At 41.1% G+C, this 26,622-nt stretch overlaps 1 protein-coding gene across 4 annotated transcripts in view; it reads left to right on the plus strand.

Annotated features, from left to right (window-relative positions):
- Nucleotides 1–26,622, plus strand: part of CDK14 (cyclin dependent kinase 14) — a 677,451-nt gene that overhangs the window by 331,585 nt on the left and 319,244 nt on the right. For all 4 annotated transcript variants that reach the window (XM_015095181.4, XM_042248369.2, XM_027968434.3 and 1 more), the window contains one exon: nt 12,932–13,055. In XM_015095181.4, coding sequence (XP_014950667.1) covers nt 12,932–13,055 — 124 coding nt within the window. The remainder of the gene's footprint in view (nt 1–12,931; nt 13,056–26,622) is intronic.

The raw sequence follows: 26,622 nt of genomic DNA on the forward strand, positions 1-26,622 counted from the left end.
AAAATTTGACACCTAGTCTCAGCACCTGTCCAGTTTTCTTTTGAACCTTTTCATCCTATTTTTATTATAACAAAATAATTTTCCATATCTAGAAAGTGAAAGATTAACAATGACAGAGTGAAATCCACGTGTCAATTCATGCTGTGTCGGATGTTCAGAGGTAGTCTGAATCGTGAATTTCTGGCCAAGATGTGGGGCTTGCATTTGGTTGTTGGGAACATGTCTTTTGTATCCTTGGCATCATCTGCTGATCTGCTTATAACAATTTGAATCAGACAAAGAAATCAAGGCAGCTAATTAAACAGCCCACTCATTCCTAGAGGTGCTTTAAAAGCCAGGTTGAAAAGGAATTACCCCAAAGATTGATGAAATTCACATAGTCATTAGAATAATGTCATGTGATATTTTAATTGTCAGATAGAATTACCCAGCTTAGGGGGCAGCTATCCAGGGGGAATAGGAAAAATACCCTCTTGGATTTTAAGCTTCAAGCCGTTCACCTTGCCCCTCTCCTGTTTAAGATGGATCTTGCCCTTGACCCCTTTGTTGGCATATTTTCCTAGACAAACAAGAGAACGCAGGAGGAAAATTAGCTGAGTGGTAGTGTGTGTACACACTCCTGGGGATTTTCCTGATTGTTTTAGACAGGTTCTGCCTTCATGTGACTAGCCGGTACATTTCATAGATATTTTCTCATTAATATAGAAATGCTGTCACTTGTGACCTTTCTAAAGAGGATGCAGAGAAGCTTGTTTATCATACCTATCAAACTCAGAGTCTTTACTGCATGCCGCTTGAAACATATTTTTCTCTATTGTACGGCTTGCAGATGTGATCTTTCTCTAAGACTCTTATACTCAAGATTCACCAGCTCCATCAGTTTTTCAGTCTGCATCTCTCTCATTTTTTTTTAAAGTTACATTGGCCTTATCAAACGACATTAAGACAATTCATGCTGATAGTGTCTGAGATGTTGCCTTAGGCAGTAAAACCATTTTGTTGTTGTCCAGTCGCTCGGTTGTATCCCGCTCTTTGTGACCCCATGCACTGCAGCACACCAGGCTTCCCTGTCCTTCCCCGTCTCCCGGAGCTTGCTCAGACTCACGTCCATTGAGTCAGTGATGCCATCCGAGCATCTCATCCTCTGTCGCCCCCTTCTGCTCTCAATCTTTCTCAGCATCAGGGTCTTTTCCAGTGAGTTGACTCTTTGCACCAGGTGACCACAGTACTAGAGCTTCCGCTTCAGCATCAGTTTTTCCAGTGAATATTCAGGGTTGATTTCCTTTCAGATTGACTGGTTTGATCTCCTGGCAATCCAAGGGACTCTCAAGAGTCTTCTAAATTCCATTTTTTTCTTCTCATCGTGTATAAAAAGAATGGCTCTGAAGTTGGGGAAGGAGTGCATGCATTCACAAGTGAAGTTGAGTAAAAATTTGTATTTCATTCTATTTCTTTTTCATTTCAAAGAGTACATATCAGTAAGGTCAATGTATACTCAACATTATTTTGTTATTTGAATTCCTTGAAACAACTGTTTCAGTTTTTCTCTTGGAAAATTATGTTGGGTAACTAATAAGCCAGTAGCTTCAATCTGATTATCTTGTTTTTACTCAGGTAGGGAATATTCCTAATACTAAGTTTAGGCTACTGAGCAACTTCTTTTTTTTTTTTTTTTAATAATTTGTATTTATTTGTTTTCTTTTTGGCTATGCTGGGTCTTTGCTGTGTGTGGGCTTTTCTCTAGTAGTGGAGAGCAGAGGCTACAGTCTGGTTTCAGCGTGCAGGCTTCTCATTGTGGCGGCTCCTCCTGTTGTGGAGCACAGGCTCTAGGGCTCTCAGGCTCTAGGGCATGGAGGCTCTAGGGTACAGAGGCTCTAGGACTCACAGGCTCTAGGGCACGCAGGCTCTAGGGCACGGAGGCTCTAGGGCACAGAGGCTCTAGGGTAAGCAGGCTCTAGAGCATAGAGGCTCTAGGGCATGGAGGCTCTAGGGTACAGAGGCTCTAGGACTCACAGGCTCTAGGGCACGCAGGCTCTAGGGCACGCAGGCTCTAGGGCACAGAGGCTCTAGGGTAAGCAGGCTCTAGAGCATAGAGGCTCTAGGGCAGAGAGGCTCTAGGGCACAGAGGCTCTAGGGCACACAGGCTCTAGGGCATGGAGTCTCTAGGGCAGAGAGGCTCTAGGGCACAGAGGCTCTAGGGCACAAAGGCTCTAGGGCTCCCAGGCTCTAGGGCACGCAGGCTCTAGGGCACAGAGGCTCTAGGGCACGCAGGCTCTAGGGCACGCAGGCTCTAGGGTACGGAGGCTCTAGGGCACAGAGGCTCTAGGGCACAGAGGCTCTAGGCCAGGCAGGCTCCAGCAGCTGTGGCACATGAGCTCCGTAGTTCCCCTGTGCTCTAGGGTGCAGGCTCAGTAGGCTCAATAGTTGCGGCACACAGGCTTAGTTACCCCATAGCTGTGGGGGTCTTTTTGGATCAGGGAGTGAACCCGTGTCTCCTGCACTGGCAGTCAGATTGTTCACCACTGAGCCACCAGGGAAGCTCTGACCAACCTTGTTAAATGGAAGGTTCTTGTCCTCCGCCCTCCCCAGTTCATCATCATACCTACAAACCCTCATAACTGGGAAACCTGCTTAGTATCTAATATATTATACATTGATGTAATATATTAGCATTCTAGAAAAGCTAATGAACTTCTTTCATAGAGCATGGGCAAACCAGGCTCGGTTTTTGCCATTTGACTCCTTGTAAGTACCCCAGTTCTGGATCCCATGAGTCCAGTCCCCTTCATCCCTGTGGGCATCTTGGAGCTTAGAATAACCCCTTGCTGGCGTCCTCCATTGTATTGAGGTGGGAGGAGTGGGCAGAATGGGAAGCCAACTTATGGAGCGCAGAAAGCGTGTAAGATCTTTTCTCCGAAGTCTTTGCCCCAGTACTTGAAATTCTCATTCTGAGTTATTGCCTTTTCCAGAAAGTTATCATTTTTAGTATAGAAGATTAATGTACAAATATATTAGAGAGTGCGAGTTAAATTCTGGTTACATTATCTGGAAATGATGAAGCATGTTACATATGTCAGCAATTTGGGGGAGTGGAATGAAGAAGCGGAAAGTTGATCGCTGCTGCTGCTAAGTCGCTTCAGCCGTGTCCGACTCTGTGCAGCCCACTAGGCTCCCCCGTCCCTGGGATTCTCCAGGCAAGAACACTGGAGTGGGTTGCCATTTCCTTCTCCAATGCATGAAAGTGAAAGTGAAGTCGCTCAGTCGTGTCCGACCCTCTGTGACCCCATGGGCTGCAGACTTCCAGGCTCCTCTGTCCATGGGATTTTCCAAGCAAGAGTACTGGAGTGGGGTGCCATTGCCTTCTCTAGAAGAACTCAGATAGAACAAAATGTGTCAAGGCAGACTCCCCTAAATCCTCAGATTTTCTGAGAACTGAATCTGTCTGTGCACGTGTGCATGCGAAGTCGCGTCAGTCGTGTCCAACTCTGCGTGACCCTATAGACTGCAGCCTGCCAGGCTCCTCTGTCCATGGGATTCTCTAGGCAAGGATACTGGAGAGGGTTGCCATTCCCTTCTCCAGGGGACCTCCCCACCCAGGGATCAAACCTGCGTCTCTTACGTCTTCTGCATTGGCAGGTGGCTTACCACTAGAACCACCTGGGAAGCCCGAATCTGACTAGTACACGGCAAAAAAAGGACGCATCTCTGATCCGACGCCCTGGCATAAATGTGTGTCTTACACCATCCCAGGAGCACAGTTAATATGTTCAGTATGTCCAAAGTGTCAAATTATACCATAGTTTGTATTACCTGGACTTTTATTCCTGTCTCCCTTATATCTCCATATAGCTTTATTAGTATTTCTTTTAAAATAATCCAACACAAAAAATTACAGAGATGCTTTATAAAATATAAACTATTTGGACATGAATTATGTACATTGCATTACTGATTAGGATTTGATATTTGCATTAGGCATTTTCGAATTTGAAACTCAACTAAATGAATCATTCTTTTAAAAATTGAAGAAGACATATTATTGCAGTAAAATCATTATCTGATTCCTATTAGAAAGTTTTTTACTAGTCACTAGATATTTGAGGACTCAAATTTTTTAATTATTTTTAACTCCTAGAAAGTTTGATGTATTGAGTAATTTAATGCTTGTGCATCAGTGGATTTTTAAATAATATGATCCCAACCATGAGGCACAATATTTGAGGCGTTTATTACCCATGTACTACTTTGGTTTATTTGCTAATGTCATGTTTCCTATCCTGTAGTCACACAGCGTATTACTTTTTGTTACCGTTTGTTTAATCAAACGGTATACGTACATTTTTGGTAGCAGTATTTTAAATTGTGGGTGTCAGAGCAAGACAGAAATGGGAAATATCAATATTGGGAATGGGCAATGGATCTCTACTACATGCGCTGTGTCTCCCTTTTTCCAATTCATGTGATTTCTCTAAGCCTTTATTTCTTTATCTGTGAAATAAAGATAATAGGATCTGCCTAGCAGAATTGGTGGGAAGATTAATTTACTATAAAGTACTTAGTAAACAGCAGTTATTACAGTTGCTTAAATTGCAGAGTCTCTTCTATTTCTGTTATCCATACAGTTATGAAATGAGACAATTTTATAGCTTGGATAAATATTAAGGGCATGTGAGAAAATTTATCATTTTTGAGGTGAGTAACTTAAGATAATGGATATTTAACCTTGGTGTACAAGTGACAGAAAAGTCGCTTGACTGTCTCTGTAAGAATGAGTGCTCTTCAATGAGTGGATGAAGTCGTGGTATGTTTGTGGTGCAGACGTACAATGGAATATTAACCATCAGAAGGGATGCATTTGAATCAGTTGGAGAGAGGAGGATAAACCTGAAGCCTATTATACAGAGTGGAGTAAGTCAGAAAGAGGAAAACAAATATATTAAAGCTATATATATGGATATGGAATCTGGAAAAACGGTACTGATTACCCTAATTTGCAGTGAAGGAATGGAGACACAGATGTAGAGAATGGACTTGCAGAGTGCAAGGGAGGCTCAAGAGGAGGGTGTATACGTATATGTATATGTATATGTATATGTATATGTATATATATCCTGCCTCTCTCTGTATATATAGTTATGCCTGATTCTCGGTGTTGTATGGCAGAAACCAACACAAGATTGCAAAAATAATTATCCTCCAATTAAAAAAAAATTATGGCATGGTCAGTGAAAAACAGTACTGACATTTTACTCTTGAAAAAGAAGAATTAGCGCTGTCCACAGGCCTTTCATCTATTGCTAGTTGCTCCAATAAACCCTAAGAGATGATGGACATTCCTTGAAGATAGTGAACCCTTGCCTAGAAAATCTGCAGATGTTCACCGTGCTTAGTCTCATATTAAAGGGACCCTTATACATTAAATAATGCATGCCTTTCAGACCATTCATAAATCTGATTGTAAACATTGAGACAAAGAGCATCAAAATCAGACATCTTTAGATTTTGAAGGGGGATGAGGAAGGTAACAAATCTGTTGCTCACTGAAAGTGCCAGTAATTCTTCTGAGTAACAGATATAACCTCCTGAGTCCAATGATGTGTGTGTGCTTTTAATCAACTGGCTCTAAATGTTCTGATAGAAAGCCTTATCTTGATATTGTTTTTTTATCTACTCAAAGTCCAAAGAGTTTCAGAAGGGACTAGAAGGAGTATTAAGGATACTCCCAAGCAGTATTTGCCATGGCAGTGAGGATGTGAGTTGCTTTCTGCTGGGGATGGCAAGAAAGCAGGGTTATAGATAGATCTCCTGCTGGCAAAATGTCCTTGTTCATCACGTCATTGCTTTTCTAGGCATTTTCCCATTGGGGTTCTTATTGCAAAAAGTGAACATATTTGAACTAGAGTATAACTAAGAATTTGAAGACCTCTCCTTTCATAAAGTTGAGTATGGCCCTCTGTGATGACCGGGATGGGTGGGCTGCAGGGGAGGGAGGAAGGCTCAAGAGGGAGGGGATATAAGTATAATTATGGCTGATTCACAGAAACCAACACAATGCTGTAAAAATTAAATTTAAAAAACAAAAAAAAACAAACATGTTCCGAGGGGACAAAATATTCTTAGGAAGACCTTATGGTTACTACAGTAGAAAAATAAGCAGACAGAAAGGAAAATATGTTAATTTATCAACTTCAGTATATAAAGCTTCTTGCTGCCATAGTATTAACTTCTAAGAGGATTTTAAATAGCAAAAATAGACATTCAAGAATCATCTGCTTATTACATACTACATTAATTGAGACTTTTACAAATGTGGGTTCACTTAATAAAAGCACTTTGCTTTTATTGGGTGTATAGCTGTATTCATCCACGTGTTTAGTAAGCATCATCCTTGGTTAAGATAATGAGGTGTAGTGGAAAGTTCACAAGTGCTGTGTGATGGTTGGATTGACTAAGTTTCTTGGGCTTTAAGAGCGTTAGTTTCCTCATTTGCTTAAAAGAAAAGGAAAAAACTACGAGATTATAAAAGATACATAAAATTACTGAGTCTTTTTTAACGTTTCTTTATTGCTTATATATCTGGCTACTCCAGGTCTTAGTTGTAGCACTGCGGAGAAGGCGATGGCACCCCACTCCAGTGCTCTTGCCTGGAAAATCCCATGGATGGAGGAGCCTGGTGGGCTGCAGTCCATGGGGTCGCTAAGAGTCGGACACAACTGAGTGACTTCACTTTCACTTTTCACTTTCATGCATTGGAGAAGGAAGTGGCAACCCACTCCAGTGTTCTTGCCTGGAGAATTCCAGGGATGAGGGCGCCTCATGGGCTGCCATCTGTGGGGTCGCACAGAGTCGGACACGACTGAGCGACTTAGCAGCGGCAGCAGCAGCTGCGGCACGCTGGGTCTTCTGTTTGTTTGCTCAGTTGCAGCATGTGGGGTCTAGAGGGCTTCCTAGTGGTTCAGTGGTAAAGAATCCTCCTGCAGTGCAGGAGACTCAGGAGACACGGGTTCAGTCCCAGGGTGGGCAGGATTCCCTGGAAGATGAAATGGCAACCCACCCCAGTATTCTTGTCTGGGAAATCCCATAGACAGAGGAACCTGGCAGATTACAGTCCATAGGGTTGCAGTGAGTTGGACACGAGTGAGCGACTAAGCATGCCTGTATGCATGTGGGATCTAGTTCCCTGAGCAGGGATTGAACCTGGGCCCTGTGTATTGGAAGTTGTAGCGTTCTAGCTACTGGACTAGCAGAAAGTCTCAGAACAGTCTTCAAATGAGTGTAAACCTTCAATTACTGTGAGTTTGTCTTCCGTTTTTTTTTTTTTTTTTTTCAGTACCTGAGATTGCAGCGATGTTCACCAAGTTTTATTAGCGAGCAACAAAGCTGATGTTTCTTCTTCCTCTGCATGCGGCCCCTCCTTTGGTGGTCCTTCTTGTTTTCACAGTACCCTCTGGTTTTCATAGAGATCAAATTTAGCTTGTTAGGTGGTGATTTCTACAACAACCCAGTGAAGTGGCTTTCTTAAAAATTTACATGGGCCAGTTTGATACTTGCCTGTATGTCTAAAGAAAGAAATCCCTAAGGCTTGGGTTCTCAAAACATTCCCAAAGAATATTCTATGGCACATTCTGTTAAACTCAGAATGACTGCTCTTTCCTTGTCCCTTGAAGGGACAATATAATTCACTGAAACCATTAGTAAACTTGGTGTTTAAGAAATAACATTTTAAGGTGTTTAACAGAAAATGCACCAAGTTTACTAATGGTTTCAGTGACTTATATCGTCCCTTCAACACCATTACTGTTATGATGGTGTGTTGATGGTTTTATAGTTTCATATATTGTCAGGCCAGAATACTGGAGTGGGTAGCCTTTCCCTTTGCCAGGGCATCTTCCCGACCCAGGAATCGAACCAGGGTCTCCTGCATTGCAGGCGGAGTTTTTACCAACTGAGCTATCAGGGAAGCCCTTACTAATGGTTTCAGTGAATTATATTGCCCTTTCACCACCATTATTATGATGATGGTGTGTTCATCGTTTTACAGTTTCATATTTTGTCTTCTTTTCATTAATTAAAATTTTTCTTCTTATTAATTTATCTGCCTAGTGATTTCCTTGCTTGGTTTCCTCAATTTTTTCCCTCAAAAAAGCAAGAAGTTTGTCATATAATACATGGTCTCATCTTGTGCATCTAATGAATGCTCCTTTTCTTACTAAAATGTTATGCGTAATGACGTTTCCTCCCTCCTGTGGGCCTTCAGTTACACTCTGTTTGTGTAGCGGTCATAGTGCTGCTGCTGCTGCTACTGCTGCTGCTCAGCAGAGCTCTTTAAATGCAGTTAATCTGTGTATGTGCTTCCCAGGTGGGGCTAGTGGCAAAGGAACTGACCTGCCAGTGCAGGAGATGTAAGAGACCTGGGTTCAATCCCTGACTCAGGAAGATCCCCTGGAGGAGGGCATGGCAACCCGCTCCAGTATTCCTGCCTGGAGAGTCTCACGGACAGAGGAGCCTGGAGGGCTGCAGTCCACAGAGTCTCCCAGGTCAGACGCAACTGAAGCGACTTAGCACGGATACACGAATCTGTTCGTGTGTCTGTCATACGCAGTGGGCTGTGAGTGCCTCAAGTCAAGGAACTACATCTTACGTCCTATTCATCTTTGCATCCCTCTTACATGATAGCACCTGCCAGACGGTTGGCACTTCGTAAATCCTGAAGGAATTTGTTATCTGGGGATTTGTTCTGACTTAGCTTTGTGCGTTGTTCAAGGATCTAAAAATTTGTCCGGGGCTCTCATTGGATGCTCGGGGCTGTGTCTGTCTTATTTAGAGCTTAGTCTGTCATGTATACAGTCTAGTTGAGTGTGTACTTGCATCTTTGAGTCTCTTAATCCTCTTTAATCTGCTATCCTGTTTGAATAGCTTCTGGATTAACATGAGGATTATATATTTCCACTAATTAGTAAAGGGGTTAAAAGAAGAGCCCTTTGGGACTGTTTGGTCTTCCCACTTCTACTCTTAGCTTCTAGAAACTCCCATTCCAGGAATCTATTCTTTTTTGTATCTGCTTCATGCAGATGTCCCTAAATCCTGTTTAGTCATCACATTACTTAGTAATGAGTGTCAGCTGTGGGAGCAGATTAGGAAGATGGTTGAGGCAAACAGTCTGAAATTAAAAGACGCTTGCTCTTTGGAATAAAAGCTATGATGAACCTAGACAGCATATTAAAAATGAGACATCACTTTGCTGACAGAGGTCCATATAGTCAAAGCTATGGTTTTTCCAGTAATCATGTATGTATGTCAGAACTGGACCATAAAGAAGACTGAGCGCCGAAGAATTGATGCTCTTGAACTGTGGTGTTGGAGAAGACTCTGGAGAGTCCCTTGGACTGCAAACAGATCCAACCAGTCCATCCTAAAGGAAATCAACCCTAAATATTCATTGGAAGGACTGATGCTGAAGCGGAAACTCCAGTACTGTGGCCACCTGATGCAAAGAGCTGACTTATTGTAAAAGACCCTGATGCTGGGAAAGATTGAGGACAGGAGGAGAAGGGGATGACCGAGGATGAGATGGTTGGATGGCATCACCAGCTCAATGGACATGAGTTTGAGCAAACTCCAGGAGATAGTGGAGGACAGGGAGGCCTGGCATGCTGCAGTCCATGGGGTCGCAGAGAGTTGGACATGACTGAGTGACTGAACTACAGCAACACATTCTGGGGAGACAGGGGAATCCCATCCTGTGAGAGACAGATGTAGCAGCTGCCCCCGGAGCACAGAGGAGGAACGCCTCACACAGACCTGCAGGGAGACTGAAGGCCTGGGGTCTGCAAAGGCACCAGGGAGGACTTTTGAGGAGAGACCTAAGAAGCACAGGGAAGTTAGCAGGCAAAAGTGAGACAAGGCTTTCCTGTGACAGGAGATGCAAGCATGAGGGAAAAGGGCTGAACAGCAATATGCTTTGCGTGTGGGGATGCATGAGGCTGCTTGGGGTCGGGAAGTGTGGAGCAATGATGCCTGGGCACCCAGCTGGAATCAGGGCTCAGCTCAGTGGCCTCGAAGACCATGCTGTTAGGGGCCTGTGCTTTTTCCTGTCGATTGGAGGAAGCAGCTTCTATGCGGACACTGCCTACTTGCGTTCTGGCCAAGATTCCTAGGGTAGAGTGGGTAACGGAGTAGATTTTGGAGTCAGATTTCTTGGATTTGAGTCCTGGCACTTAAACTGATTCCAGTTTCCTCGTCACTGACACAGATAGGATGTGATGTGTGTGTGTGCGTGTGTGTGGGCACAGACATGTATACTCATTTGTGTCCAACTCCTTGTGACTCCATGAACTACAGGAGCCTGCTAGACTCCTCTGTCCATGGGATTCTCCAGGCAAGAATACTGGACTGGGTCACCGTTTCCTTTTCCAGGGGATCTTCCCGACGCAGGGATCGAATCCTCATTTTTTTTCCTCTTTTTTCCTCTTCCTGCATTGCAGGCAGAGTCTTTACCAGCTGAGCCAACAGGGAAGCCCAGAATAGTGGTACCATCACCATTAAAATTGTTACCAAGGTCAGGGACTACCCTGGTGGTCCAGTGGTTAATACTTCGCCTTCCAACATGGTACGGATTCAGTCCCTTGTCAGGGAATTAAGACCCCACATACCTTGGGGTCAAAAAAAGCCAAAGCATAAAACAAGCAGTGTTGTAACAAATTCAATAAAGACTTTAAAGAAAATATAGTCCACCTCAAAAAATCTTTTTAAAAAATTTCTTTACAGAGATCAAATGAATTCATACTCTATGATGCGTCGAATAGCAGCTGGCACTCTGTGTCATTTGCTTGTTCAACTAAAATGTGTTGCTGTGGTTAGGTAGATAATCACAGTCTGGTAAGTCCCAGCTAGCACCTTGCAGAATGCAGACTTTCAAAATGCAGACTTTCAAAATCCGTTTATTTTTGAAATTCAGGTTATTTGTGTTGTGATCTGCCTATGTGACTGATTGATGAAGAGCTTTTGAAAACACAAAGTGGCTTTATTTGCTCATCCTTTCTCCCTTCCGAACTGAAGGGATTTGGATTTTCTTTGAAATTGTGAGCTTTTCCGCTTCAGGATGCAGGGGGTTTTAGAAGTGAGGAATGAGGCTGGAAGCTGCTGGTGATGGCGTTAAGTCTCCCCATCTGCTACACAGGAAGGACTGAAAGACGGAGTCCAGAAGAAGTTTACTTCCTGAGATTCTTGAGCCAGTAATTTAATCCAGCCTGACACAGAACAGGTGTTTAGTGTCTGGTACTTAGATTCTGGAAATGAATCTAGGCCTTCCCAACACCATAGCTTATTATCACATACAAAGATTTTGAAATGAATTTATCTTCTGGCTTTCATGCTGGGGAAGATTAAGGGCAGGAAGAGAAGGGGACGACAGAGGATAAGACGGTTGGATGGCATCACCGACTCGATGAACCTGGGCAAACACTGAGATGGAGCGTAGGACAGGGAAGCCTGGTGTGCTGCAGTCCATGTGGTGGCAAAGAGCCGGCATGACTTAGCAACTGAACAAGTGTTTCAAGATATACCCTCTCTAAGCATTTTACTTGGCTTTCAGAGCCCCCTAGTTAGTTGGAAAATATTCTGAAATGTTAGCTCCCACGGCCCTTGAGGAGTTGCCAGTCTTTGTTATGTGAAGATTCTAGAATCCTTATCCTACCAGTATGCATGCTAAGTTGCTTCAGTCATATCTGACTCTTTGCGACCCTATGGACTGTAGTTAGCCAGGCTCCTCTGTCCATGGCATTCTCCTGCAAGAATACTGGAGTGGGTTGCCATCCCCTTCTCCAGGGGATCTTCCTGAACCAGGGATCGAACCCATGTCTCTTATGTCTCCTGCATTGGCAGGTGGGTTCTTTACCACCGATTGCCACCTGGGAAGCGCTATCCTACCAGTATTTGGCAGCTAATTCCTTTAAAATTTCCCAGAAAGTGCATTTTGTTGCCAGCTGATTACATAGACTACAATATCGATAGCACTTAAAACCACTTGTTTTTAGTTTTGTTTTAGGAGATTGTTTTTTAAAAACTATGTCAATTAGGATTATTTTGGCAAGTAAATAGTTTAAAGATAGTTTTTTTAAAATATATAAACAGAGTATTGGAAAGCCTAGTGGATCACATTTTTTGTTATCAAAATGAAAATATTTATTATGATCCAATATGAATGTAAACAGAGAAGACCGTTGGTCGCTTCTTAATTGTATTTCTTACGAAACTATTGCTCTTGAATTCTTGATTTCTCTGTTCTCTGTGTTTCCTGTCCCTTTAGGTTGGGTCTGTTCTGTAATTAGCAAAAGTACACGTCTGTCTTTAGGCAGCAGCCTAATCTCTGTGGCCATATGTGCCAAAGCAGTGTAATTACAGTGTAGTAATAATTGGACCCCATGACTGTTTCTGTTTTAATTATTTGAAATCATCTTATGTTTCTATTCCTTAAAGCATGTTATTGAGTGAATCACTGGATACCATGTTTATATCATTTCCATGGAATTAAATATATGTTAATTAAATTTACATTAAAAAATTCTGCTTCCTTTTATAACATTCTGAATAGTTTTTTTCTCTGGCTCAAGCATCAGTTCAGACCTGAGGAAATCAAATATTATTTAGAAAATGTTTCTTTACGTTTCACTTAATTTCTAGAACAAAGGTTGGATTGTAGATCTTTCTGGCTAAGGATCTCTGGGTTGACGTAATAGGTTGTTAAAAATTTTCAGATTTAGTTTGTGCATTGGGAATTTCATACATGTATGCAAATTCTGCTTCAATAGTTTGATAGAGGATTTAGTGATGGGTACCCATTTTCAGGAAATCCAAGTACTTGGCGGGCTGTATGTAGAAAGTGGCATTGGACTGTGTTCATGGTCTAACTTTTCTGTCCCTGTCTCTCCAGTTGTTTTTATTCCAGTTGCTGCGAGGGCTGTCCTACATCCACCAGCGCTATATTTTGCACAGAGACCTGAAGCCACAGAACCTCCTGATCAGTGACACGGGGGAGTTAAAGCTGGCAGATTTCGGTAGGAAAGCGGTTGATTACCAGTCTGTTTTGCCGCACTGTGAGAATGCCAGGCATATGGAGGCCCTGCGTGTGTTTAGGTGCACGTCTTCTACCCTTATAGATCCTGGTAACATTTTTTCAGGAGTGAAGACATTTTTTTTTTTTATGATCAACATCATGCTTGGTGGATTTTTTTAAAAAGTCCACATTGCTTATTAAAGTCTTAACTAAGCACAAGTCAGATTTCATATATTTCCAAAGTTGAAGTCAGTATAATTTTGAATATAAAATACTTTGAAAGAAATCTTTTTTTTTTTTTTAATTAGGAAAATGTCAAACGCATTCTCAAGTAGAATACCTTAAGGGGTCTGCCTTACTTATGACCCAGCTTCAGCAATTACCAATATATTGTCAAACCTGAATTTTAAACCTCCGGACAGTTTCAGAGCATCATAAAATACATTCAGTAGTGTTTGTTGTCAGAAATCTAAGGGCATTGTTAACCTTTCCTAAAATGGCTGTTGTTTCAAAAATTATAAAGGAAGACACTGATGCCAGTTTAAAAGTGGAGGTCCTGGCCTGGCCCCATTGTAAGTCATCCCTCTCTGAAAGGTTTTGAGATTGGTCTCTTCCAGCTTCGAAGCTGTCCTCCAACACTGACTTGAGCGCCCAAAGGGGAACAGAGCTGCTGTGTCCTGCTTGTTGGTCTGATGGGTCTGCTCTGCCCGCGCTCTCTGTCACCCCGGTGTGCGAGTTGATTCCCAGCACCAGGAATGCTGGTGGCAGCATGATCTGATGGCATTGCATTGCCTCAATTATTTTTGGATACATATTCTGATTAGAAATTTGTTCCATTAAGAGTGGAATGGAAATATTACCCTTGGGACATAAGGACGCCTGAGATTGAGATGCGGGCTTTGCCAGAATATGATTATCTTTTCCCACTCCACCAACCCCCCCGGGAAATAAAAGAGAGCAGGAAATGTTTATTGCTTATCTCAAGGTTAGGAGACTGTTCGGTATCTTTGGAGTTAATCTACACTTGCATTTTGTATATTGTTTTTTTCTAAAATTGAAACGAAAGTTAACATCATTGGTGATACATTGCAGAACATTTTTTGTTCTTTTCTTATTTGGGGAAAATTATGAAACTGTGTGTGTGTATGTGAGCTAGAAAGTTGTTTGTTGTCAAGTGTTAGCATCAGAAGAATACCAGGTGGCTAGATGTAAAGTGTTTCAGTTCAGGGTAGAAAATGATGAGAGAGGAGGTGTGGAGGGGAGATTTGCAGCTCCTCAAATTCAAGGTTATTATGTTCACCATGAACATATTTTCTTAGTTTGTTGATATTAGTATTGAACTAAGAAGAATTCATAGTGATTTTCTTCTGTTATCTTAATATATAGTATAAGGTATATGTTTGCATAATTTATCATATTAAACATTTAATTTTGCTGAACGTGGTTTTCTTGTATATTTATAAAATGCAGTTTTTATTAACTTTATTTTGTCTGTGTAACTAAGGGAATAATAGGATTGTATCTAAGTGCTTACTAGGGATTCATTTTTAATTTTACGATGACTTTTTTTATTATAATGGGTAAGTTCACGTTAAAGGATTCTTATGAATCTTTAAAACTGACATTTTGTAATAGATTCAGAAATAAATTGAAATGTAATTTTAAACAGCTTAGAAAATTTTTTAGAAAAGGAGAAAAATCTAGAGAGTGTGAACAACTCTGAAATTACAAACGTTAAAATTTTTATTGTATATTTTCCCACTGTTTCTCCTCATTCTTTCTTTTTCTTCTTCCATTTATTATGTAATCCTCAAAAGAAGAAACCCACACTGTTTTGTAAGCAGTTTTCACTTAGGAATATGTCATGGACATTTTCTCATCTTATTCAATATGAAAAAATCGTTTGATACAATGTAGATTTTTCCCTTAATGGCCAAGGCCTGGTCCTTTTACTCAGTCCCTCATCACTGAACATTATGGTTCTTTCTAATTGTCACGGTTATGTGCCGTCCCTGTGTTGAATGTCCTTGCAGAGCAAGCTGTCTATACTCCAGCTGCAGTGCTGAGTGTTTTAAAGTGTTTGAACAGGGTGCTCTGCAGAAAGGTTGAACCTCAGTGTCACAGAGGGAGTCTTCTTGCCTGGAACACAGACTTGGCATGCGTCCTGTGCACAGAGTGTAATGAGCGAGACTCACTCACCAAATGACAATTTCCTCCAATTAATTGTGCATCATTTTTGTCTTTTAATTTAAGACATGCAATTAACTGTGATTTACTGCGCTTGGGCACGTGTCTGGGTCTCAGATGAAGGCAGTACACTGGAAGATGTGGAGGAGCTAGACAGTCAAAATGGGACGGTTCCAGGCAGCAGAACAATTAGGAACCCCGGGTCTTAATTCAGTTTGATGTGTCAAGAGCTATAGCAGCAGTTTCTTTGTCCTACCTTTTTCTCTAATGTGAAAAATACCATCATATTCTGATTAAAAGAGACAGAAGGAATCTGTATGAGCATAATTCTTGTGTTGTTAATGCTATTTTTATTAGAGAAAATATATGGTGGGGAGGGACAAACACTAAAATTTACTGAGTTTGTTGTGTGTGCCAGACCCTTAGAAATTCTTATTTCATTGTCTCATAAACGTAGGAAGTTATCCTAACCTCCACTTTTGAGAGAGGCAAGAAATTCAGAGACGGTTAGAAATTTGCCCAAGCTTGAGTGTATGAGGGTGGCTGCTCACAAAACTGGAATTCAGATGCTTGATCCATATCTTCCAATTTGAGGTGGCCCAGGGTCTTTACATTTATTTATATAGATATTTTACCTTATAAAACTGCCTAATCTTCCAATAAATTGTTGATCATCACATGTGTTTATATATCAGTGATATTATTAACCAGTGGCAAATTATTAACCATTATATGTGCTTTCTACATACAACAAATATGATACCCGTGCTATGAAAATAGATTGCACTAATACCCCCCCCCCCCCAGAAAAAAAGCATCACATAATTTAACGAACATTTTGTTATTTGTAGTGAGTAGTAGTAATTCCGGAGAAGGCAATGGCACCCCACTCCAGTACTCTTGCCTGGAAAATCCCATGGACGGAGAAGCCTTGTGGGCTGCAGTTCACAGGGTCGCTAGGAGTCGGACACGACTGAGTGACTTCCCTTTCACTTTCATGCATTGGAGAAGAAAATGGCAACCCACTCCAGTGTTCTTGCCTGGAGAATCCCAGGGACGGCGGAGCCTGGTGGGCTGCTGTCCATGGGGTCACACAGAGTTGGACACGGCTGATATGACTTAGCAGTAGCAGTAGCAGTAGTAATTCAGTAATGAGTAATTTCAACCTTAGTCCTTTGGAGCTTTTACCTGCTGGACAGAGTAAACCAGATCATAATTTATATGTAAACCCATTCAGATTTAACCGGAATGCAGTTCTGAATTCCAGTTGGTCAAAGTACTGTACTGTTTTTTTTTTTTCTTGTAAACAAAGTCATATTGAAGCACTTTCTTGATGCTTATTTTCTATATGCATTTGAAAATAAGTAAATTATGCATGATTTAGAATCACTGTGTTTTCCTAATGCAGAAGTTTGTCCCATCTGTATATAATAAGATAATAAAATTGTGTAGAATACAGATTCATTTCTTAAAAAGGGTTCATCTTTACATTATCTTTGGGAAAAAATATTTCAAACCCTAAATGTGTCCACACATCAGAACCTCTTACTTAGCTTTTCCCATTTCCTGGAACACTGTTCTCCCTGCTTCTCACGGGGCTGACTCCTTCTCATTACACAGCTGATAGATCCTATGTTACTTTTTCAAAAAGATCACCTCTTGAGAATTCCCTGGTCATCCAATGGTTACAATTCCACATTTTCATTGCTGAGGGTTTGATCCTTGGTCAGGGAACTAAGATCCGGCAAATTGTGACATGGCCAAAAAAATTTTTTTTTAATGAATAAATGAAATATTTTTTAAAAGGCCACCTTTCCAAAAATCATCCAGTTCAACTTCTTCAACAGCACTTATGGTGCCCTGAAATAATTTTGTCATTTGTTTATCTGTTAATTTTTTGCTTGTGCTATTTGATTGTAAATCCCATAAAGCCAAGGGCTGGGCCTGTCTTGCTCACTCTTGTTTCTGCTATGTCTGGAACCTTGGAGGTGCTCGGGAAATACTGCCTGAATGAAGAAACAATATGTGTAACAAAATAGAGTATTAGTGTAAAGACCAAGACCCACCTGCATTTCCTAATTTTTGCTTGATTCATTTTATCAAACCACCAGTTTACAAATTAATTCTCTCTTCATCAGTCCTGTCCTGGCTGGGCACAGTCGAGAATGCAGATGGAGTTAGATGACCTCAGTATTGAGAGTGTGGGAGCCTCAGGAGCGCTTCGAGGCTTTTACACATCAGCCTTGTATACCTGCTTGGTATTATTATATTTGTAACCTCAGGTGTTGGAGAAGACTCTTGAGGGTCCCTTGGACTGCAAGGAGATCCAACCAGTCCATTCTGAAGGAGATCAGCCCTGGGATTTCTTTTGGAAGGAATGATGCTAAAGCTGAAGCTCCAATACTTTGGCCACCTCATGCGAAGAGTTGACTCATTGGAAAAGACTCTGATGCTGGGAGGGATTGGGGGCGGGAGGAGAAGGGGACAACCCAGGATGAGATGACTGGATGGCATCACGGACGCGATGGACTTGAGTCTGAGTGAACTCCGGGAGATGGTGATGGACAGGGAGGCCTGGCGTGCTGTGATTCATGGGGTCGCAAAGAGTCGGACACGACTGAGCGACTGAACTGAACTGAACTGAACCTCAGGCTGCAGAAATAAACACTCAATGAATATAAACATGCACAAAAGATGTATAAGATTTGATGTTCCTACTCTACAGACCTTAAATGATTGATTATACTATTGTTGAGTGCAGCACGTATTGAGCCTTGAATTAGGAGGCCTGACCCTATAAGTAGCTTTTGCCTATAACTGTCTATAGCTAGCTTATGACTTCAAACTAGTTTTCCCCTCTGAGCTTTCTACTCCTCAACTAAAAAATAAGTGCATTGAACAGATACTAAGATTCTTCTTAGTGCGTTCTTTTTTTCTTTTTATGTTGTACATTTCTGAAATGAATTTATTTTCTAATGATCAGGTAGTCACTGGTGGATAAAAATCAGTTGAGTGAATCCCTAATCAGTGCTACACCATCCCTTCCTAGGACCTAATTTTTTATTCTGGTTTCTGGAAATTCAGAGAGATGAGAGCCACACTTTTGTGGTATCCGTTGAGATCACATTAAAAGAAAATTGTTGAAGTGTGACAAGTAAATGTATCAACTCACCGAGAAACTGATGTTCATTTGCAGTATGACAGTATGAAAACTAAAAGATACGTTTCCATGTAAATGAGATTAAAGCAAAATAGATGAGGCTGTAGAGTAGCAGCTTCTTGCAATTTTTGCAAGAAGATGATGGTGTCATACACATTTTCCAGCCATTCTTCTGCTGTTTTACGGGGTCATGGCCTTGCTCTGGGGCTTCCCAGGTGGCTGAGTGGCAAGGATTCCGCCTGCCAATGCAGAAGGCGCGGATGTGCGAGTTTGAGGAGTTCCCCTAGAGGAGGAAATGACAACCCACTCCAATGTTCTTGTCTGGAGAATCCCCAAGGACAGAGGAGCCTGGCCGGCTACAGTCCATGGGGTCGCAAAGAGAAGGACACAACTGAGCAACTAAGCGTGCACGCCTGCATGCCCAGCCTTGCTGCATGGGAAGACTGCTGGGTTAAATTTGCCTCTGAGAAAAAAAAGACAGTGCAAACTCTGTAATATAAGCATTTAAGGTCTTGGATTATTTTACTGGCTTTCCTAACGCAGGAACAGAGTTAAACAGTTCTGTGGTTTTAATCAAGTAAAATTACACAGGTCTCTTTCCCACCAGAGGTCTAAAAAATATGGCCTTCCTAATGTTGGTAGTTTCCTCCTCCAGGCTGTTCCTTGTCTTGATTTGAGAAAGGAAATTATTATAAATCACCTTTTAGATTAATTTGCAGAACACCCCAGAGATGTAACTCTGCAGAGGCCACGGTGAGCGCAGGGTTTGTTTGTAATCTGCCTCTCAGAATTCATGTAGAGAATCACAGAGAACAAAAAGAAGTCAGGTGTGGCATCTGTTAACTTGATAAAATATAAAGCCTCCAAATAAGAGCCTGTTAGTCTCCAAATTATAAACTTTTAACTATTTTTTTTGTCATTAGCATATACAGTTTGGGATTCCCAGATGTTACTAGTGGTAAAGAACCCACCTGCCAGTGCAGGAGATGTAAGAGATGGGGGTTCAATCCCGGGGTCACAGAGATCCCCTGGAGAAGAGCATGGCAGCCCACTCCAGTATTCCTGTCTGGAGAATCCCATGGACAGAGGAGCCTGGCGGGCTACAGTCCATAGGGTTGCAAAGAGTCAGACATGACTGAAGCGACTTACTACATGTAAAATTCAGCATTGAAGCCATAGTTATAAATTCAGGGTTAGACATAACTTAGCCCATTTGTTTTGGCCTGTAGGATTCAATGTTACTGTGTCTTTGTTTTAGAATATATTTTCTGTTAGCAAAAATACCTTTATTATTTAGTGTGAGGTATCACTCTACTTTCAGAAAGGTCCCTTGAACAGTTTAAAAAATACGCAGTTCAATATAGCTGCTTTCATACAGATTTGAAAACTAAAGTGTATTTTTAGAATAACTTTTATAATATGAAGCAAAGAAAGGGTTTTTTTTCCTCTAATTTTGAGGGTGTTCGTTAAAACTCGAAATCAAAATATATACATGTTAAAGTCTACCAAATAGATTATCCAGATTCCATGTTAGAAATACTTTGATTGACCTTTGAATTCAAATGATTTGCCTTGACTCATTGTTTTAGAGATGTGGTAATGACTCTTTGGAAAAGGAATGTTGATACTTAAAGTTGTCTTCTCTCAGATCATGAAACCATCACTTAGCTTCATTATTTAAATCGTGTTTAATATCTCCCACTCACTCGTCCCCTTACAAGTGTTCTTGCATTCAAAAGGGATGATGATGACATTACATTACATTGTTTTTCTGCCTTTAAATGGACTTTGCTATTTTTTTAGTTTATTGAAGTATAGTTGATTTACAACGATGTGTTAATTTCTACTGTACAGCAAATTAATTCAGATATGCATATATATGTGTATATATGCACGTACATTCCTTTTCATATTTTTTTTTTTGGTTGATCACAGGATGTGGAATATAGTTCCCTGTGGAGGACCTTGTTATTTATCCATTCTTTGTGTAATAGCTTGAATCTGCTAATCCTGAACTCCCAGTCCATCTCTTCTCCCAGCCTTCCCCCTTAGAAGCTACAAGTCTGTTGTCTGTGAGTCTGTTTCTGTGTTTAGTTCATTTGCATCATAAATAGATTCCTCGTGTACGTGATATCATGTGGTAGTTGTCTTTTCTGCCTTATTTCAGTTAGGGTGATCATCTCCAAGTCTATCCATGGTCCTTCAGGTGGCATTATTTCATTCATTTGTGGCTGAGTAATAGTCCACTCTATAGATACACCACGTCATCTTCATTTATCTAGCTGTCGATGGACCCTGGTTTGCTGCCATGTCTGCCTATTGTGAATAGTGCTTCTATGAACAGTAGGGTGCATGTGTCTTTTCAAATTAGAGTTTTCCCAGGATATATATGCCCAGGAGTGGGATTGCAGGATCATATGACAACTCTATTTTTAGCTTTTTGAGGGAACCTCATACTGTTTTCTATAGTGGCTGTACCAGTTTACATTTTTATCACACAACAGTGCAAAATTTAATTTTTAATGGGATAATGATGGTCATTCTGAGTAGTGTGAGGTTGTACCTCATAATAGTTTTGATCTGCATTTCCCTAATAAGTAACAATGTTGAGCATCTTTTCATGTTCCTATTGGCCATCTGTATGTCTTCTTTGGGGAAACGCCTATTTAGTGTTATTTTTTGATCATGCTGTATGAACTCTTTGTATATTTTGGAAATTAACTCTTCAGTCACATCATTTACAAATATTTTCTCCCATTCTATAGGCTGGCTTTTCATTTTATTTATGGTTTCCTTTGCAATACAAGAGTTTGTCCATTTGATTAGGTGCTATTTATTTTTGCTTTTATTTCTATTGCCTTGGGAAACTGACCTAAGAAAACACTGGTACAAATTGTGTTGGAGAATGTTTTGCCTGTTTTCTAGGAGTTTTATAGTTTGATGCCTTATAATTAAGTCTCTAAATGGACTTTACTTTCAAGAGCAATTTTAGATTCACAGTAAAGTTGAATGGACAGCAGAGAGGATTTCCATATGCCTCCTGCACTCACACATGCGTAGCCTCTTCCATTATCAACATCCCCCACCAGAGTGTTAACATTTGTTGCAACTGATGAACCTGCATGAACACATCAGTATCACCCCAAGTTCATAGTTTACAGTAGGGTTCACTGTTGATGGACCTCCTGACTTTTGACAGGTTATAATGCCGTGTAATATATTGGCCATTACTGTATCATAGAGAAGAGTTTTGCTGCCCTAAAAATTGTCTAAAAACTTAGCTATATTTTTTAAGTTGTAAATGGGAACAGGAGAGAAAATTATGTAAAATGCAATTAATAAGCATATTCTCCTCTATATATGAGAAGTCTCTCTGTTCAATCACCATAAAGCAGACTGAAGCAATGTAGTGAGGGGTTGATTGCTAAGAATGGCAGCTTCAAACTCCATGGAAATGAGAAAATTCAAAAGTGTTAGTTCATTTTTAGCCAAATCATGCATGTGAGGTAACGAGACATCTTAAAATGCAGAACAGACGCTTCAAATAGGGCTGATCATCGCATTCTCTACTCTTGATGGAAACCTGCTGGGCAAAAAGATTTCAATGTGCAAAATATTTTTTGTTCTGTACAATATGAGGGCAGATTTGTTGGCAGCAAGTCAGATAAGTAATGCAGACTGAGTTGAAATACACCAATATATCTTTTAAAAATCTACATATGAGATGACTGAAACCCTAAGGGTTGGCAGTGATGACCAGAATGGAAGAATTATATGATGTCAAGAACAGCACTGTAATGAAACTTAGAATTAGGTAGCGCTCACTTGCCATTTATGGAGAAGGAGATGGCAACCCACTCCAGTGTTCTTGCCTGGAGAATCCCAGGGACGGGGGAGCCTGGTGGGCTGCCGTCTGTGGGGTCGCACAGAGTCGGACACGACTGAAGCGACTTAGCAGCAGCAGCAGCAGCAGCACTTGCTACTTAAGACCATTGTGATTACACTTGAACGTGAGTTTTCATAACCGTTAAGTAAGTGCAGAAGTCATTGATGGCCCTTGTTTATGGGTCTCCCTTTATCTTCTGCTCTTTGCCTTCCAAGAAGCATTTTAAAATACAGCCAAAGTCAGACTTGAGTGATACACGCATCAGTACTCTGATTTATTCTGATATCGTGGATGACAGTGAGTCATTGCAGTCGAAGGCATATGTTTTCTAAAAAATTTACTGGAAGCAAAGAAAGCTTACCATGTACTATGAAAAATCCAAGATAAACTGTAAATTCTGAAGGTTAGACATACTTGAAAATTTTGTGATTTTGATTTTTTGTGTGCTTTAATACTATCAGTCCAATATTAGTTTGCTTTCCTCTTGTTCACTAAGGATTTTTAAAATGCTGTATGTGTTGCTTTGTCACTTTTGAAAGAGTGCACATTCATGTTAATATATACAACCCACAACTACACAAAATGATAAAAAGGAAAGAGGCCAGATACAGACACAGGAGAGCACAGGAGAGTACATGTTGTAAGATTCTACTTATATGAAAGGCTCCCCTGGCGGCTTGGTTGGTAAAGAATCCACCTGCAATATAGGAGACTGGCTGCAGGACACCCAGGTTTGATCCCTGAGAAATCCCATGGACAAAGGAGCCTGATGGGCTGTAGCCTGTGGGGTTGCAAGAGTCAGATATGACTTAGCAACTAAACCACCACCATTTATATAAAGAACAAATCAGACAAAAACTAATCAATACTTTAGATATCAAGACAGGGATACCCCCTTTGGGGTGAGTAGTGACTGGACGTAGGGGAGGGCTGAACGAAAGGGGGGTTTCCAGGGGAGGTCATGAATATGTACTTTAATAATAATTATTATGGCAGAAAGTGAAGAGGAACTAAAAAGCCTCTTGATGAAAATGAAAGTGGAGAGTGAAAAAGATGGCTTAAAGCTCAACATTCAGAAAACGAAGATCATGGCATCTGGTCCCATCACTTCATGGGAAATAGATGGGGAAACAGTGGAGACAGTGTCAGACTTTATTTTTTGGGGCTCCAGAATCACTGCAGATGGTGACTGCAGCCATGAAATTAAAAGACGCTTACTCCTTGGAAGAAAAGTTATGACCAACCTAGATAGCATATTCAAAAGCAGAGACATTACTTTGCCAACAAAGATCCGTCTAGTCAAGGCTATGGTTTTTCCAGTGGTCATGTATGGATGTGAGAGTTGGACTGTGAAGAAGGCTGAGCGCCAAAGAATTGATGATGTTGAAGTGTGGTGTTGGAGAAGACTCTTGAGAGTCCCTTGGACTGCAAGGAGATCCAACCAGTCCATTCTAAAGGAGATCAGCCCTGGGATTTCTTTGGAGGGAGTGATGCTGAAGCTGAAACTCTAGTACTTTGGCCACCTCATGCAAAGAGTTGACTCATTGGAAAAGACTCTGATGCTGGGAGGGATTGGGGGCAGGAGGAGAAGGGAAAACAGAGGATGAGATGGCTGGATGGCATCACTGACTTGGACATGAGTCAGAGTGAACTCTGAGAGTTGGTGATGGAGAGGGAGGCCTGGCGTGCTGCGATTCATGGGGTCACAAAGAGTTGGACACGACTGAGCAACTGAACTGAACTGAATAATTAATAAGATAACATTCAATGAAGGACATATATATTTTGGAAAAATAATTCCCTTCTCACCTTGAATGGTTTCTTCCATTATAATAGATAATCATAGAAAGCTCTGTCCTATTTTTCACTTTAATGAAAGAATAAAGTACTAGACAATTAAAAAATTTAAAAAAAAAATTGAGAGCTAAGCTAATTTGCTGAGCAAATTCAGTTACAGGTCTGGAAAAGTATGTTCATTTTATCACATACTATTAAATATGGAGGAGGAAATGGCAACCCACTCCAGTGTTCTTGCCTGGAAAATTCCACGGACAGAGAAGCCTGGCGGGCTACAGTCCATGGAGTCACAAAGAGTCGGACACAAGCATGTGTGTTTCCATAAGATAACCTTGATGTGTGTAATCAAGGCTGCAGATCTGAGATAGTGTTACTTTTTTCAGAAGTTCAAACTTTAAAAATGGAGCATCTCGCTAGTAAATATCTGTCAAGTTGTTTGACATTCTAATATTTAAATTGAAGTGTTTCTTCTAGTTTTGAAATGTCAGCTAAAGAAATCAATTGAGTGAAGCAACAAGCAGCCCATCCGAAGTATGGAAAAAGAGTGCTGAGAACCAGCCTAGAAGTCATGAAGGGATGGGCAGTGGGTGAAAGAGGTCAATGAATTGGCTAAATTGAGTGCTCCCAGCAAAAGAATGGGACAACAGGGCATGAGAAAAGTTGGAGGATTCTGAAACGTTACCAGTAAGCTCTCCACAGACTTAAAATAAGTTATGAGCATCTAATGAGAATTGCTAATACTATTATAAGAACGATACAAAATAAATATGATATGCAAGTATTTTGCTGAAAGAATTGGAAGCAGAGTATCGTGTTTTTGTTGAAGTCATCGTCTAGCTTTTGACTGAGTCATATCATTGAGAAAGTTTTATTATTTTTGTTTTTCAGAATAAAGATAACTCTAAGGGGAAGGCTGAAATAAATCTGTTGTAATTGTATAATTAAAGAGGAAAACTTGACATTCACATTTACAGAATTTTTTTATTTTAGATTTTTCTCTGGATTTTGAAGGAACCTCTCATTATCTAGTCCAAACCCCCCTCATTTCAAAAATGTATATCCTTTGGCCCAGAGGTGAAAAACCAAGTGAGCATCGTGCCTGTTACTTGGCGAGTGTTGGGTTAAGTTATTATTATTATTATTGGGCTGCAAGGAGATCCAACCAGTCCATCCAAAGGAAATCAATCCTGAATATTCATTAGAAGGATGATGCTGAAGCTCCAATACTGTGGCCACCTGATGCGAAGAGCTGATTCATTGGAAAAGACCCTGATGCTGGGAAAGGTTGAGGGCAGGAGGAGGAGGGGATGACAGGACACAATGGTTGGATGGCACCACTGATTTAATGGACATGAGTTTGAGCAAACTCTGGGAGATGGTGAAGGACAGGGAAGCCTGGCGTGCTGCAGTCCATGGGGTTGCAAAGAGTTGGACAGGACTGAGCTACTAAACCACAGCAAGTATTATAACCAATGTCTCTCTCTATATATATTGGTTATAACGTCTCTTCAGCCCTAGTATAGTTTCCAACAGACTGTTGATAACTTAGCATGTGTGTGGATGGTCTTAATCCCCCCAGTACATGAGAAGGTACAAGTGCTAACCAGATATCCAGGTCACAGTGACCTTTGCCAGCCTGGTGACCTACATCAGCTGAACAGTGAGCCCATTCCATACTAAACACTGGAACTAGGACATGTGTCTTGAGGAAACTGCAAGAAACAGCACAAATATCATAGCTCACAGCAGACCCGTGGAAAGGCTTGTTGGAAATATCAATTGGAATAAAGGCTTGGTGATTTATGAATTAGAAGGAGCTACTTTCTTTCATTACATTCCTGGGATAAATTAAAGCATTGAGAAGCCCTGTGGACAAACGAAGGCTGAATTGATTTGAATGATATTCCCTTTTAACAACTCAGTAGCTCAGTTCAGTTCAGTTGCTCAGTCGTGTCCGACTCTTTGCGACCCTATGAACCGCAGCATGCCAGGCCCCTCCCTGTCCATCACCAACTCCCGGAGTTGATGCAAACTCATGTCCATCGAATCGGTGATGCCATCCAACCATCTCATCCTCTGTCGTCCCCTTCTCCACCTGCCCTCAATCTTTCCCAGCATCACGGTCTTTTCAAACAAGTTAGCTCTTCACATCAGGTGCCCAAAGTACTAGAGTTTCAGCTTCAACATCAGTCCTTCCAATGAACACCCAGGACTGATCTCCTTTAGAATGGACTGGTTGGATCTCCTTGCAGTCCAAGGGACTCTCAAGAGTCTTCTCCAACACCTCAGTAATCTTCTCAATATGACAATTATAGATAAATATATTTTGCTATCCAGCTGTTATCAATGGGAATAGGTATACATAAACTGTTTGATATCCCTCCAAGGAAAGGAAAACATTTAATGCAAGTTTTAAATTGGTCTTGAATCATTAAAAGTGAAAGTCACTCAGTCTTTTCCAGCTCTTTGCAAGCCTGTGGCTATACAGTCCATGGAATTCTCTAGGCCAGAATACTGGAGTGGGTAGCCTTTCCCTTC

This window comes from Ovis aries, chromosome 4 (genome assembly GCF_016772045.2).
Source record: "Ovis aries strain OAR_USU_Benz2616 breed Rambouillet chromosome 4, ARS-UI_Ramb_v3.0, whole genome shotgun sequence".
NCBI classification, from domain to species: Eukaryota; Metazoa; Chordata; class Mammalia; order Artiodactyla; family Bovidae; genus Ovis; species Ovis aries.